Raw genomic sequence first — 13,342 nt, 5'->3', positions numbered from 1 at the left:
CATCTCACGAGTGTCTGTGTTTGTGTGTGTGTGATTTATCTGCTCTTCTCTGTTGAGCTAATCCCCAGTCAGGGGGAGGCTGCAGCCCTTCGACCTGGAGGCCTAAACGCCCCACTTTAGCCCTCCGATGGGGCCCTCGCTCCTGTAATTAGAGAGGTCATCCTTCGCCATGAGTGTATGTGTCAGTGTGTGTGTGTGTGTGTGTGTGTGTATAAGAGAGTCTTAAGAACCCGATCTTTTTTGTGCAAACTTCTCTGGCAGGAGGGGTTAGCCCTTGGCGAGACCTTTCATTTCCATGCGCTGCACACTCCATTAAAAAGGACGGGGGAATAAGTAAATACACGGCACTCCTCGCGCTGGGATTTAGATATGCCCCCTCCAAAAAAACAACATCCCACAAGAATTTCAGCAGATGAGGAGAGAAAAGTGATGCTGGGGTTCACATGTTTGTGTCTGAGTTTATCTGTGTCTGGACTTGTGTGTGTATCAATGTCCACACTCGGGGGCTAACATGCAGCCCTGTCTCCCGTTCCCTCCCTGCAGCTCCAACACTTTGTCCTCACGCAGATCACCCATAACCCCCCCCCCCATCCTCATTCCCCACACGTCGTTCCCTCCTTCGCTAACGGACCTCACTTCTCCTCTCACCCCAGCCTCATTACTCAAATTAGGAGCTCCAGTAATCACCACGCTGAGCCCCTTAACACACCTCACTCACACTCTGCTCGCCTCGTCCCTTTGAGCTCATGCCCCTCGGTTCAGTAGCCAATCCAGCACAAGCAGCATGAATATTGCAGAGGTGGTGTGATGTCGGAGTGCCCTCTGGTTTTATTCTATCTCTACGTGTGATTGGAAGAGGGGGAGGTTAATGACACATGCTGTATGTTGAGACTGATGAAGATCTGAGGTTGATGTGAGGATGGATGGATATCAAAAAGTGATACCCATTCAAAATACTTATACTTGCTGCTGACGAACATTGTGAACAAAAATGCACTGGAAACCGTTAAAACTCTTGTATAATAAATCATTAAACTTTCCTATAAGCCATCATTATTTTTCTGAAGGAAACGACTGACTGCAGTCTGACTCTGTTTGGAAAAGCATACATTTCGAGCAGAAAATGATATATCAGACTAAAAAGATGAGCTTACATTTCAGACTTACATTTTAAACTTTGACATTTCGGGAAATTCTTCTAGCAAAGAGTTACATTCAAAGCTTGATACCACTCTCATGTTTGTATGATTGCAGCCAGCTAACTCAGGTTAGCATAAAAGCACAGCAAAGTAGGGGGAATATTAATATACAGACATATATGCTACATACGAATATGTATGTCATCTACTCTCAGCAGGGAATAAACATATATTCCAAAAATTTTGAACCTCTCCGTAAAGGAACAGTATGTAAGATTTGGGGAATTTATTGGTAGAATATGTCAGAAAATTAATGGAATATTCCAAAGTATGTTTTGACGGGAAACAGCTAGCCTGACTCTGTCTAAAGGTATCAAATTCCACCTACCAGCACCTCACTAATTAAGGCCAAATTAACACATTGCATGTTGTTTTTTTAATTTGTACAAAAACTGAAATGTCAAACTTTAATTTTTACATGTCACTGGGGATTAGCCAAGGTAGCTTTTCCCTGTTTCTAATATTTTTTCTAAGCTTAGTTAGCCAGCAGCTGGTGGTTGGTTCATACTTAGCATACAGACATGAGAGTGGCATCAATCTTCTCAAGACTGATAACACTCAAGAAAGTGAAGCATATCAGTAATTTGCAATAAGTTAGATTTTGCTCTATAGAGTGCTTTTCTGGTATCCTCATCTCAAAGTCAATGGGATTTTGGTTAGATGCCAGATATAACGTTTTCACATTTTTCACATTTTGTTCTATGATATAAAATACATCAGTAATTAGCCCACTCATTAATTTTGCAGCTTTTATTTGTCTTCAAAAAAAAAAAAAAGGGCGGTTGCTAACACATAGCTAAATGAGACTACAGGGGTTGTCAATGACATCATGCCAAACACTATGCATGAAGACATGTGACTGTGGTTTAATTTGTTTTTAGCCTAATGTCAGTTTTATTCTTCTGGTGATTGTCATTACATGATAAATCAGAAAAGTGGTGTTCGTTTATGAAGACTGTCTTGGTGAACAAAACATATCAGTGTCATAAACTTGTTTGCCACAGCTCTTATTTTCTCCAGTTGGGTTTTTGTAGAAGGAACAGGGGTGATGCTAACTAACAGGCTGGCTTATAAAAATATGTCATCCCTGTGGTACTTGATATAGCAGCTATGTTACTAATACCTCTCTGTCTCTTCTCTCTTCTTCTCCTCTGTTTTCAGGTTCTGGAGCGCCTTTTCCAGAAGGGTTTCAGTGTGGCGGCGTCTTGTGGAGGCGGTGTGGACTCATCCCAGTTCAGCGAGTACGTGTTGTGTCGCGAGGACCGGCGGAGTCTCTCCATCAACACTCCCATCAGGATAAAACAGGAACCCCTGGACTAGAGCATTCTGGGCGAGGGACTGCCAACCCCACCCCACAACACTCCTTCCATCTTCTCACACCACCCCACCCTGCCTCTCCCTGCCCCCTCCCTGCCCTAACAGAACCACAACCACCCCTAACATACCTAAGTATTAGCAGAGGCTTGTTAACCTCGCCAGCTCTGCAGAACTCTAAGGGGAATGTAGTACCAAACAAAGGAAAAAAAGCATCAGCAGCAAAAGTTTTTGATTATGTTAAATAACGCCCAAAGAATCCGGGACTGTGATGAAAACAACGACAAATGGACTCAACAGCAGCTCACTGAACCATTTTAGCACCCTGACTGGTTGGTTTTTCCCTCATCTTCTTATGAAAAATGTGTCCTGGCCCATTTTGGAGTGACACAACTGCCCCCTTCTTGAATCCCAAGGCACTCAACTCGTCAACACGCTCACAAACCCCACCTTTCTATCCCACTTTCATCATCCACTAAAGCCCATGTCATGTCTGAGTGGTCACAGGTCTCTCCTGCTGTGGGACAAGGACGCTTTGGCAGACAGGACACTGTTAAGGATAACAGGAAGAGGACATAATCTCATCTCACGAGTCCCCCAGAAGGCCCCGATTCCCCACAACCCTCCAACCCCATCCCACCTCGCTCCGCAGGCCTCGCTCCAGACGGCAGAGCCTCGTCAAAAAACAGCATTGTTTGCCAAACTGATTGTTTATTACAATTTTCATTGTTGTTTCTAAAGTATGTTTTTCTTGCTCCCTTTTTGCTGTTCTTATCATGACATGGTGTAAACAATTATTATTAATAGGATTATTTTTAATGTCTCTTTTTTCCTTTCTCCAATATGAAGGATGTATGAACGTTGTATTCATTAGGCTTTGAGAGCTTGTGAGGGAGCGTTTCTTGGCAGTAGCTGCAGAAACTCAGATGTCTGCGGGCTATGTGGCTAAAGCGATCTGGCTGGCAATGCATTCAGAGCCGGAAAAAGTCCCATTGTTCAGACGGGGATGGAAGAGAACCTGGATGTTTCAACATTGTTTATAGTCAAATGTGTAGCACACATAAAAAAGTGCTCTGGGATTTGTGCTCATTAGCTCTAAAACATATCTCGGGTCTCTGATCGGATTCTCTCTCACAAGCACAAACCTTTGTTCATATTTAGCAGAAGTTTAAGAACGTTCATGAATTTGAAATTCAGGTTGAAGTTGCACAAGCTCTCAGTGTGTTGCAGTTTTGTTGAGCTAGAATGTTAAAGAGCTGAGGACCAGCGTGGAGAGCTGACGTTTACCAGTATGTCTCATGATCAGCAAGAGATATACTCTAAATGCTTAATGTTTCTTTGCACTTAAACGTTTCCTACAGACCTGTTCCCACCAAACACTGTCTGAACGCAGTAGTGACCAGTGCCAAGTCAAGCTGTTTATCTTCTCGTCTTTTAGAACATTAAAACATTTAAAACAGAACAAATCCTGTAGGTACCAAAGGAGACAAGGTGCCTATTTTGTTGATTGTACAAACATAGAGACGTCATGTCTTTTTACAGTTTATAGAGAGAGAAACAATGCATTATTCAAAACTGTATGAAGGGCACCGACATTTGTTCCTCCAGGCCTCCAGCCTTGACAGTTTTGTTGAGAATAGCTCGCAGTACCTTCAGACAAAGTTCGAGAGACACGGCCTTTGTTTGTTTCAATATTGTCACTTCTAAGCCAGGATTATTTCAATGGTTCTTCACATGTACTGTATGTATGGCAGAACCCAAAGTGAACTGTAGTCCCAGCATCAGCGTGTTATTCACAAAGAGGCGAGTGGGCGGCATTTACTCTATCCTGCTCTCATTCTTTTGGTCTTATTCTCAACATTTCTGGATCAAAGACAGAAACAAGAAAGGCCAAGTTTTCATGCTTTATATTTGTGTGTAACTTACAGATGCTGTTTCTTCCATTCCAAAAGACTGATAAAAAAAAAAAGAAGAAGCCCATTCTGATCTTCGCAGGCTCTGGCAGTTGTTTGAGTTTAACCGGGGTTGTTTTTATAAACTAGTTGTTCATTAAAAAAAAATGGGTGGTAGTTCTTCTGACCATGTTGTCCTAATATCTGCTCTCTCCGGATGGCTGCTGATTAAACAAGGCCAATGAGTGGATAAAGATGAGCTCGATGGAAGCGTAGCTCCCAGTCCAGCGCTCTCCCGCCTGGGGCTCTCTCTCACAATCAAGCCCATCTTTGTTGTGACCTGCCAGTGGCCCGCGCCTTTGCATCCAGTCGCCTCAAAGGGAATGGTCAACCAGGCCTTTCATGTGCCGAGGCATGTTGGGCTCTTCGCAGCGCTGCTCGCCCCCCCTCTGCCTCCCCGAAGGCTCCCAGCTCAGTGGTGCCAGTAGAAACTCGGGTTGCACCCCCTGCTGCTGTGTCATCCCCATGCCCTGGTTTTCAAAACGCCCTCCTACAGTATGCTGTGGCTCGCTGGACCACACCGCAACAAACCAAACAAACTGATGAGTCAAATCTGAGCAGAACATACTGTACAGCCAGGCAACTTGACTCTGCTGCTGATCCGGACATCTTTGATCCAGTTGATACGAGGTGTGGAAACTCATCTGGGTTAGTTCTTGAGGAAACAGGGGTAAAAAAAGGATCAATGTACTAAAGCCACACATCTGCAAGAATTACTTTTTTCAGGGAGGAAGGAAAAGAAGGCATATTTTCTCACTGATGTGGCATTTTGAAATCACAGATTGTGATTTTAACAGAGCTTAGGGGTCATGCACATATGAATTAAAAACAGAAGATGACCGCCCAGACACCGTCCTACACATAAAGTGAGAAAAAGGAACAAAAATTGCAGTTTTGGGTTCCTCTGCCTGCAATAAGCCCCTCTCAACTCTGCTTCTAAGTGGCAGGTTAACTACAGAGCTTGACAGACTTGACGGGACTGGAAACGTCACAGACATGTTCACACAGGCCACCCTTTCAGACGAAGTACTGGTCAGTGTTTCAGCCACTTCACACGGCATTCACTCCACCTCTGAGGCGGGTCAGTTGTACAGTTATTGTATATTGAATTATCAGGACTCTGGGTTTTACGCGACCCTCGTGTTTTTAAGAGACCTCTTAGTCCTCTTCACAAAAAGAATGAAAAGAATTTCAAAGCATTACATTGTGTACATATGGATTAAGACGTTTCAAAGGGTATCATAAGGTGCAAATGTATATTATTTAAAGTGTTTAAAACAATTAGACTGTGGTATTAAAGGGCATGTGTTCATTTACAGTGTCTCCATTTGACTTTTCTTGCATATTTGCGATAATAAAAGGATGTACTGTATATCTGATGTGTCTCATTTGTTGTTCCAATAACCTTGAAGAGGGAAGAACAAGGCTTAATTTCAGCACGTCCCTCTATTGTGCAGCAGCTCACTTGTGCTTGTACTTTAGACTGAGGTGACCAGATTTATAATATAAAAAATTGAGACATTTCCAGTTTGGCCATCAATGCATAATTAAGATATTCAACGTTATTATCTATTAAATAAAAATGGGGCCAATTTTGGATTCATGTATTCTGACCATGGTAACTGATGTACTTCAAAATAAACTGCAGGCCAATTGATAAAATTGGGGACTACGTAACTTTGTAAAAGACGTGTGGTGATGTTGTGGATTCACTTGACAGGTAGTTCCTGACAGAGTTTTCCACAGCAGTTTTATCTAAAACCAGTGCCAGCAAGTAGGTAGTAGAAGAAGAAGAGGAGTGCTATGAAGCTACTATAGCGAGACACTCCCTCTGTTGACCAAAACAAGCACAAAACAATTGAGATGTCAACCAGTAGGTTTCTGCTGCCCAGTCTTGCTATGTAAAATATTATTTCACTTTGCGTTAAAAACAGGGATGTCTGGCGACAGACCACCACGTCTGGTCAGCCTACTATAGATCCTTTTAGTGCCGACATCATGATTATGTCAAGGTATTAGCTGGAGGCGAACATGGATCACCTCAGAATAGTAGACGTCATAACCTACAGAAAATGTATGCTAGGATCAAAGGATAATCTAGGAGATCCATTTACATTTTATGGCATACCAGCTGCCAAATATGGTATTGCATAGGTGCAGTGCCAATTGTAGAAAGATGGCTTATCTATTGTGTGACAGTGTTGGCCAGTCTGGTCTCATTGGTTAATGGGAACCTTTTCAAGTAACACTCGTATTCCTGGAGAGTGGGTGACATATTTAGAAGAGTCTGTATTTTCTTCAGACATTGTTAAGAAACAAGCCAACACAACTTGCTAACTCGTGTTGGCTAACATGTTAAGAGAAATATTCTGTTCCGTGCACAACTTCTTGACAGCAGCCATTTTGACATGTAGTAACACACAATTAGTATCACTGATAACACAAGTGTTATCAGTGATACTAATTGAAGTTCCAGTTAGGTCAAACTGGCTACATTAAATGGAACAGAAACTTAAAACTATAATATTGCTAAAAAATGCTAGACATGCTATTTTCTTAAGTTGTGTATTTACATTATCCCAGATATTTCCAACAAATCTGTAATTAATTCAAGGTAACAGTGTTTCCTGCTAGCCGTTGCTAGGTAGCTTCCAGGAAAACACAGGATCCATCAGAGTGAGGGAGGAAGTCAGCAAACATCAGACAGATTTTTATCAGCTGAGAAGGTTGTGTAAAAGTGAAGAAAACAACTCCCATGATCCCACGCTACTTCACGACGGCACCAAACTACAACTTTTGTTATTGTTTTAATGTGGGAGACCCCTAGTGGCAGAATTAGTTCTTGTAAGGCATTGCCACTTTATTTAGCATGATATCACAATATGTGTAGGCAACAGACCTTTTTCACAGCAGCCAAATTGACATAAAATAGAAGGGTAAACACAGATGGTCCCATTGTATTTAGTGTAGCAGAGGCTTTTCAGTCAGCCAAAATGCACAATAGCCGCACCCTGACTGTTTGACCGGAATGAAAAGAACCCTAATTAGTATCATTGGTAACACCTGTGTTTATGCTGCTTTTTCATGTCAAAATGTTTGATGTGAAAAAGGTCTATTGGTGATCTATTAAAGTGTTCATGGCAGATGATGCCAGCTTCAGACATATATTTATGTACTTGGTTGTATATTCAGCAGCTCAATAGATCGATGTCTGCCCCTGTACTTGAACTGACGAAACCTGATCAATGTCCCCAGCCTCCTGTCTACCTGAGTATATGTATATATGTTACAAAGGGTTAACGATGTCTTCAGGACTGAATCCAGATCAACAGTCTAGAGCTCCAGAGGTACTGGTGAATAGGCTGAGTTCTTGGAAAAACCAATATGCTCCCAAACCCCAATATTTTACACTGAGTTAAACAGTTTGGTCTTTTCAAAAATGCTTCTGCTTAATTAGCAGCAGAAACCTAGAGGGACTTTTTATAGTTGAGCAGCAGCGCTTGACTCAGTTTGTACTTAGCATGTGCAATGTTAGAAATGGAAATGAAGCAGGCTGAATTAGTGGTTGACTTTGGTAAAACTGTCTCGCAAAAACATAACAGCTTATTTTTCCTTTTAAAGAGCGAGGAATGAACAGAGGGAAGCATATTTCTTCATCATTATTTAGTCATTTTAGACTCAAATTTACATTTTTTAATTCCTGTTAAGACTCCTACAGTATCTACAGACATTTTAATGTGTATGCACAAAAGAAAAAATGGACAAAGTCAGGATCAGCTCAGTTTAGTAAACAGCTTATTTATTCCTTTACAAAATAGGTACAAATACATAAGTATTGTTTTTTCACACAAACAGGAAATTTTCAAGATATGTACAAGAGTTTACCAAAAATAACGTGGTTCTAATAAACACATAGTCTTGTAAACAATATTTACAAATCATTCTTACATTGAAATGTTATTTCCTCCGTCTGTTTACATCAGTAATATTGTCCTAATATTTTGGCTAAAAAGCTGTAGTAGTAGTAGAAATGTCCTCCTGTGAAACCACCAGAAACCATAGAAATCACTAATAAAATCATCTGAAATCATCACAATAGATACTGTTGTGCTTTTTTTTTAAAACATGGTATTTTGGAGATAAAATTTATGAAAATGTGTTAAGCATAAAAGCCAATCCAAAAAAAAAAAGAAAAGAAAAGAAAATATATTAATTGTTAAAAATAAGTCTCTTTTGACAGAAGTTGGCAATACTGTTTTACTACTTAAAAGAGTCATTTCTTTGCTATAATACAGTGACAGCTTTGAGTTGTCAGGTAAAATAGATATTAAAAAAAGTGCTGTCAAAATGTACAATGCACAACAATTGTTTCAAATGTCACCCATATTTAAATAAATTTCAATATGACAAGAAAAGCTGCATAGAGGCCAAGATATTTAGTTAAATAGAAAAAACGTAATGGACAATATTACATAATACAATAAAGAAAAAAAAAGAAAAAAGAAACAAGGCGACAATGCAATACAACATGTAAAAAATTAGGCATTTTGTCCCATTTCTTTCTTCAGTCAGTAACACAAAGACAGAAACAAAATGGGAATAAAATAGAAATCAGTTTTAGGCTGGAATCAACTGCTTCCTTCTACAGTTAAACTTTATAGCTGTGATATTTAATTTAAGATCAAAGTACAAACCAGTATAAGAGCTGTGCACTAAACCACCTTATAGACTACATTTGTCATTCAGTCCATTACCAAAGTAGGTTGGGGCTAAAGGGGGCTCCGGGGGCCCGCCAGCAAAATTTAAAATTGTTGAAATGTAATTATTTCACGTCATTAAAGAGATAATTTTGGATTATCTGATGTAGGGTTTTATGAGGTACTTAATCAGAGTATTACCTATAGTCGATGCCAGTCAGCGAGCACACAGTGAGGAGAAGCAGAGAGAGGAACCAGCATGGAAGCTAAGCAATGAACTGCTGTGGACAAGGTCAGCAACAAAAGGTATTTTAGCTACTTGAAAAAAGTTCCTAAAAATAATTTCACTGCCTGACCTTGCCATCAAACAGCCTTTTCTGAGGGGAAACTGCTGTTATACAATCCAAATATCACTCTAACCAAATCCCATAAGCGAAATTGAGACTTTTACTTCACAGAACACACAGGTTGCTGGTCTGACTGCTGCCTCGATCTGTTAGTTAGTTTGTGTTGCTGTGTCACTTCGGTGCTGCAAAATGATAGTTAGATTCATCAAAGTCACACAACAACACAAACAAACTAACAGGTCGAGGCAGCAGTAGGCCAACAACGCCTGTGTTCTGCAGGGTAAAATTACTGATTTTGCCTGTGGAGTTCAGCTGGTTTGGAGAGAAGGATATTTAACTTTAAGAAAAGGCTGCTTGAAGGCAAGGTAAAGTGGTGAAAATATTCTAAATATAGTCTACACATAAAATGATATTGATCTTTTTAGGTAGACCTTTTTTATTCTTTTTTTTTTTTTTTTTTATGTGGACCTTTTCTAGGTTGCTAAAATACATCTTATTGCTGATCCTGTCCACAGTAGTTCATTGCTTAGCTTCTGTGTAGGCGCTGCTTGCTTCTTCTCCTAAAAGGGTGGCGTGCCGACTGGCATCTCTGGAGGTAATATACTGACTATCGATAAAACCAACCTCATAAAACCCAACATCAAATAATCTGAATTATCCCTCTAATATACAGAGAGGACAGTGCGAGGAGAAGATAGAGGAATGTCTGATTTGATCTGAAGTTTCACCACCAGTCTCCTACAACACTGACCTCTCTGAACCAAAACTCAACCCTCTCAACCAGGTACGTTTTTGAAGAAATGAGCATGACAGTACACAACTTACAAACATCTAGTCATAAAACAGTGTTCACATTATTTTTGGGTAAAAACAAAAATACCGACTCACTCAACAAGGGTGACCAATCAGAAACTGTCTGGTGTCATACTGCGACCATGGTTTTGATTAATGACCTTTGCAGTAGGGTCAAGGGGGACTGTCTTATAACGAATACTCTACAGGTGAGCAGAATAAACTGTCTAATTTCGACTCATTCAAAGCACATGATTTTACAAAACATCAGGTTTCATAATATTGACACATGGGTTATTCCTTTTCTTACAAAGCTTACATGTGATAAAAATATACATGCTGTAAAATAATTCCAAAAGAACTATTTACACATACAGTAAGGAAATTTAATGTGATGCTGTTATTTGGAATCTTAATGTTTCAAAGATGATCTCTCGATGTCTGGATAGAAATCAGTAAAGTCTCTCATTTATTGAGTTCAGCTAAACTACATTCATTGAACTATGTTCAACAAATAGCTCGTGGAAATTATCGTAGGCTGTATCGAGGCGTGAACGTAAATCTCTTTGCCAAAATAATCCTTACTTTGAGGTGGTTCATTGAAGCTACTGCCAACAATGTCAAATAAATAGCTACCCAACACACACGGAACAAAAACCACTTTGTTCCTTTAACAAATTCAACTTCAACACAAAGAATCTGATTTGGCCTTTAAACTGAATGATCTAACTACACACCTTGAATCTAAACGGAGAAGACACGGAACAACAGTTTTATTTTTGTATGTTTTTTTTCTCTCTCTTTCTCTCTGTTTCTCTCTTCTTATTAAATGCTACATCAAACGTCACTACAGTACATATGGAGACACAGAGCTGAAACATTAGACCTGATCTGAAGGCACGTGGCTGGGAAGGAGGAGGAGGAGGAGGTCGAGGTGGGCGCTGAGCGGAGCAGAGGCTACTTGAGCAGGGCACGGTAAAGGAGGAGGGAGTGGGCGGTCTCTCTCTCCTGCTCCATGTAGAAAATTAAGTCCCTGAGGTTGACGCGAGTGATGCGTTGCCGTGTGTACTGGCGCGATGAGGTGGACGGGGTGGAGGAGCTGGCCAGGGAGCCCGCCGTGCTGCCTGAAACCTGCAGACAAGGGAGAGGTCGAGGTGAGATGGGGGACTTCACACTGATACCTTAACATTTTCCATTTTACAACTCCATAGTTTTCAAGGATTAGTGACTTTAAATATACCGTGACAATGATGCAACCTATTTCCGGTTTGCTTCCAACAGCAGAAACGACATTGTGGAAGGAAGGTAACTATCGTGAACAGTGATATTTTCAACGGCTGAGCATACAAATGTGAAAAGCACCGCTTATAAAAACTGAAACTGTATCAACAAAATGTCAATGGGAAAAAAACTTAAAACTGGTTGACTGACAAAAAAAATACCTGAGAAATAAAGCGCAGAAGCACAACAGCAGTGACCACTAAGCACCAAAGATGTGTGCCAAATGACATTTTTAAAACGGCATCATGGATTTTACAGTGATTAAATGTAGTCACTGATACTGAATTCTGTAACAGTAAACAGTACGTAATTTTTTATCTGATCAACAAATATCACAAAAATAACTGACCTAGCAACATTCATGGCATCAATCAGAACAACATTAGATGTATTGCCATGAAATTTTGTACAGACATTTGTGGTCTCCAGAGGATGATACTGGAGGACATGGAGGAGAAAAGTCTGCACATTGTTAAGATCCGAATAAATATTTTAATTCTCTTTAAGGGCAACATTTCAATCTACGAGATATTTCTCTGGCCCGAGGAAGAGTTTTAAAGAGAATTTAAAGAGAATAACAATATTTATTTTGAGCTTAACTGTGTGCAGACTTTTCTCCTTTGTGCTCTTCAGTGATATTTTTTGTCTTGCACCTGAATATTTTTGTCTTCACTACTTGGCTTTGTGCTAATTATCACATTAGCACGCTAACAAGCAAAACTAAGATTAGCTTAGCATCATCATTTTAGCATTGTCAGCGTAAGCAGGTTAGCATGCTGAGGTTCAGCTGAAAGGATCCCCGTGCCTCAGTACAGCCTCACAGAGCCACCAACACTGCTGGAGTGACTATAAGAAACACACCGATCCTGCTTGAGTGTTCATTGACTTCAAGAGCCTTTATGTATCATGCTTTTTATGCAGTTTTTACAGTAGATGAGCTGGAAATGAAATTATTGTGCTCTTTCTGAGAGGCATCAAATGACTGCTTTTTTGTTTGGTTTTATTAAGTTTATTTTCTTCTTTATAGATGTGTGTTTCACATTTTCTCTTTCAGGGAATTTGTCCTGCCTTTGTTTTTAATGAAACAAAAGACTTTGCACAGTCGAAGGGATAGTTTCCATAGTGAAACATAGTAACTATTCAATGTTTCACATGTCCCATAAATGAAGTAATTGTTGCTGAATGGCAAACACATTGACAGTATCAATAGTCAGGAATGTGAGGCCTCTAAGCGTGTATACACCTCCAATTAAGAAAACTAATCCCTCTTGTGGAGCACGAATTACATCAAAAAGATGCACTAACAACGTCCAGATCTTCAGGTGCAGCTAGTTTTTTTCCAACTAGTTGAACATGAAGCCGAGAAAAACATTAGCGACTTGCTCTGACGGCTAGGGAAACCATTATTTTCATTTGTGTGCTGTATAGCTCTTTACATCGTCCTGGATGTGAACAGATTTTTCCTCCTAATGAACGACGCTGCCAAAATAGATCTGAGCTGACGTCTCACTCTGAAATGGAGCCCTTGTTGTTTGTATTTGATCCAGGAAAAACGAGAATGATAAAAAAGGGAGTGTATACAGAGGCCGATACAAATCAAGGGATGCATTTACATTTGGAAATGAGAAACACTGGGAAACAAATCCAGCAAGTGCCCACTTGAACCCAGCCAGAGAGAAATAAGACAGACATTTCAGTCAGGAACACCCTCTCACAATTACATTGATTGCACCACTCTGTAAACACACAGCACAGACAGG

General features: G+C 40.3%; 2 protein-coding genes across 6 annotated transcripts in view; one reads left to right on the top strand and one right to left on the bottom strand.

The window, feature by feature from the left end:
• The window catches only part of kctd15b (potassium channel tetramerization domain containing 15b), a 38,355-nt gene extending 32,574 nt beyond the window's left edge, over positions 1 to 5,781 (top strand). For both annotated transcript variants that reach the window (XM_084721070.1, XM_084721062.1), the window contains exon 5: positions 2,361 to 5,781. In XM_084721070.1, the coding sequence (XP_084577196.1) occupies positions 2,361 to 2,519 (159 nt within the window). In that variant the 3' untranslated portion in view covers positions 2,520 to 5,781. The remainder of the gene's footprint in view (positions 1 to 2,360) is intronic.
• A 2,462-nt stretch (positions 5,782 to 8,243) lies between these two features.
• The window catches only part of LOC146333220 (transcription initiation factor TFIID subunit 4), a 122,000-nt gene continuing 116,901 nt past the window's right edge, over positions 8,244 to 13,342 (bottom strand). For all 4 annotated transcript variants that reach the window (XM_084720977.1, XM_084720994.1, XM_084721012.1 and 1 more), the window contains one exon: positions 8,244 to 11,432. In XM_084720977.1, the coding sequence (XP_084577103.1) occupies positions 11,259 to 11,432 (174 nt within the window). In that variant the 3' untranslated portion in view covers positions 8,244 to 11,258. The remainder of the gene's footprint in view (positions 11,433 to 13,342) is intronic.

Source organism: Lutjanus erythropterus, chromosome 1 (assembly GCF_056507025.1).
Source record: "Lutjanus erythropterus isolate fLutEry1 chromosome 1, fLutEry1.hap2, whole genome shotgun sequence".
Classification (NCBI taxonomy): Eukaryota; Metazoa; Chordata; class Actinopteri; order Lutjaniformes; family Lutjanidae; genus Lutjanus; species Lutjanus erythropterus.
This window is presented reverse-complemented; position numbering and strand designations above follow the sequence as displayed.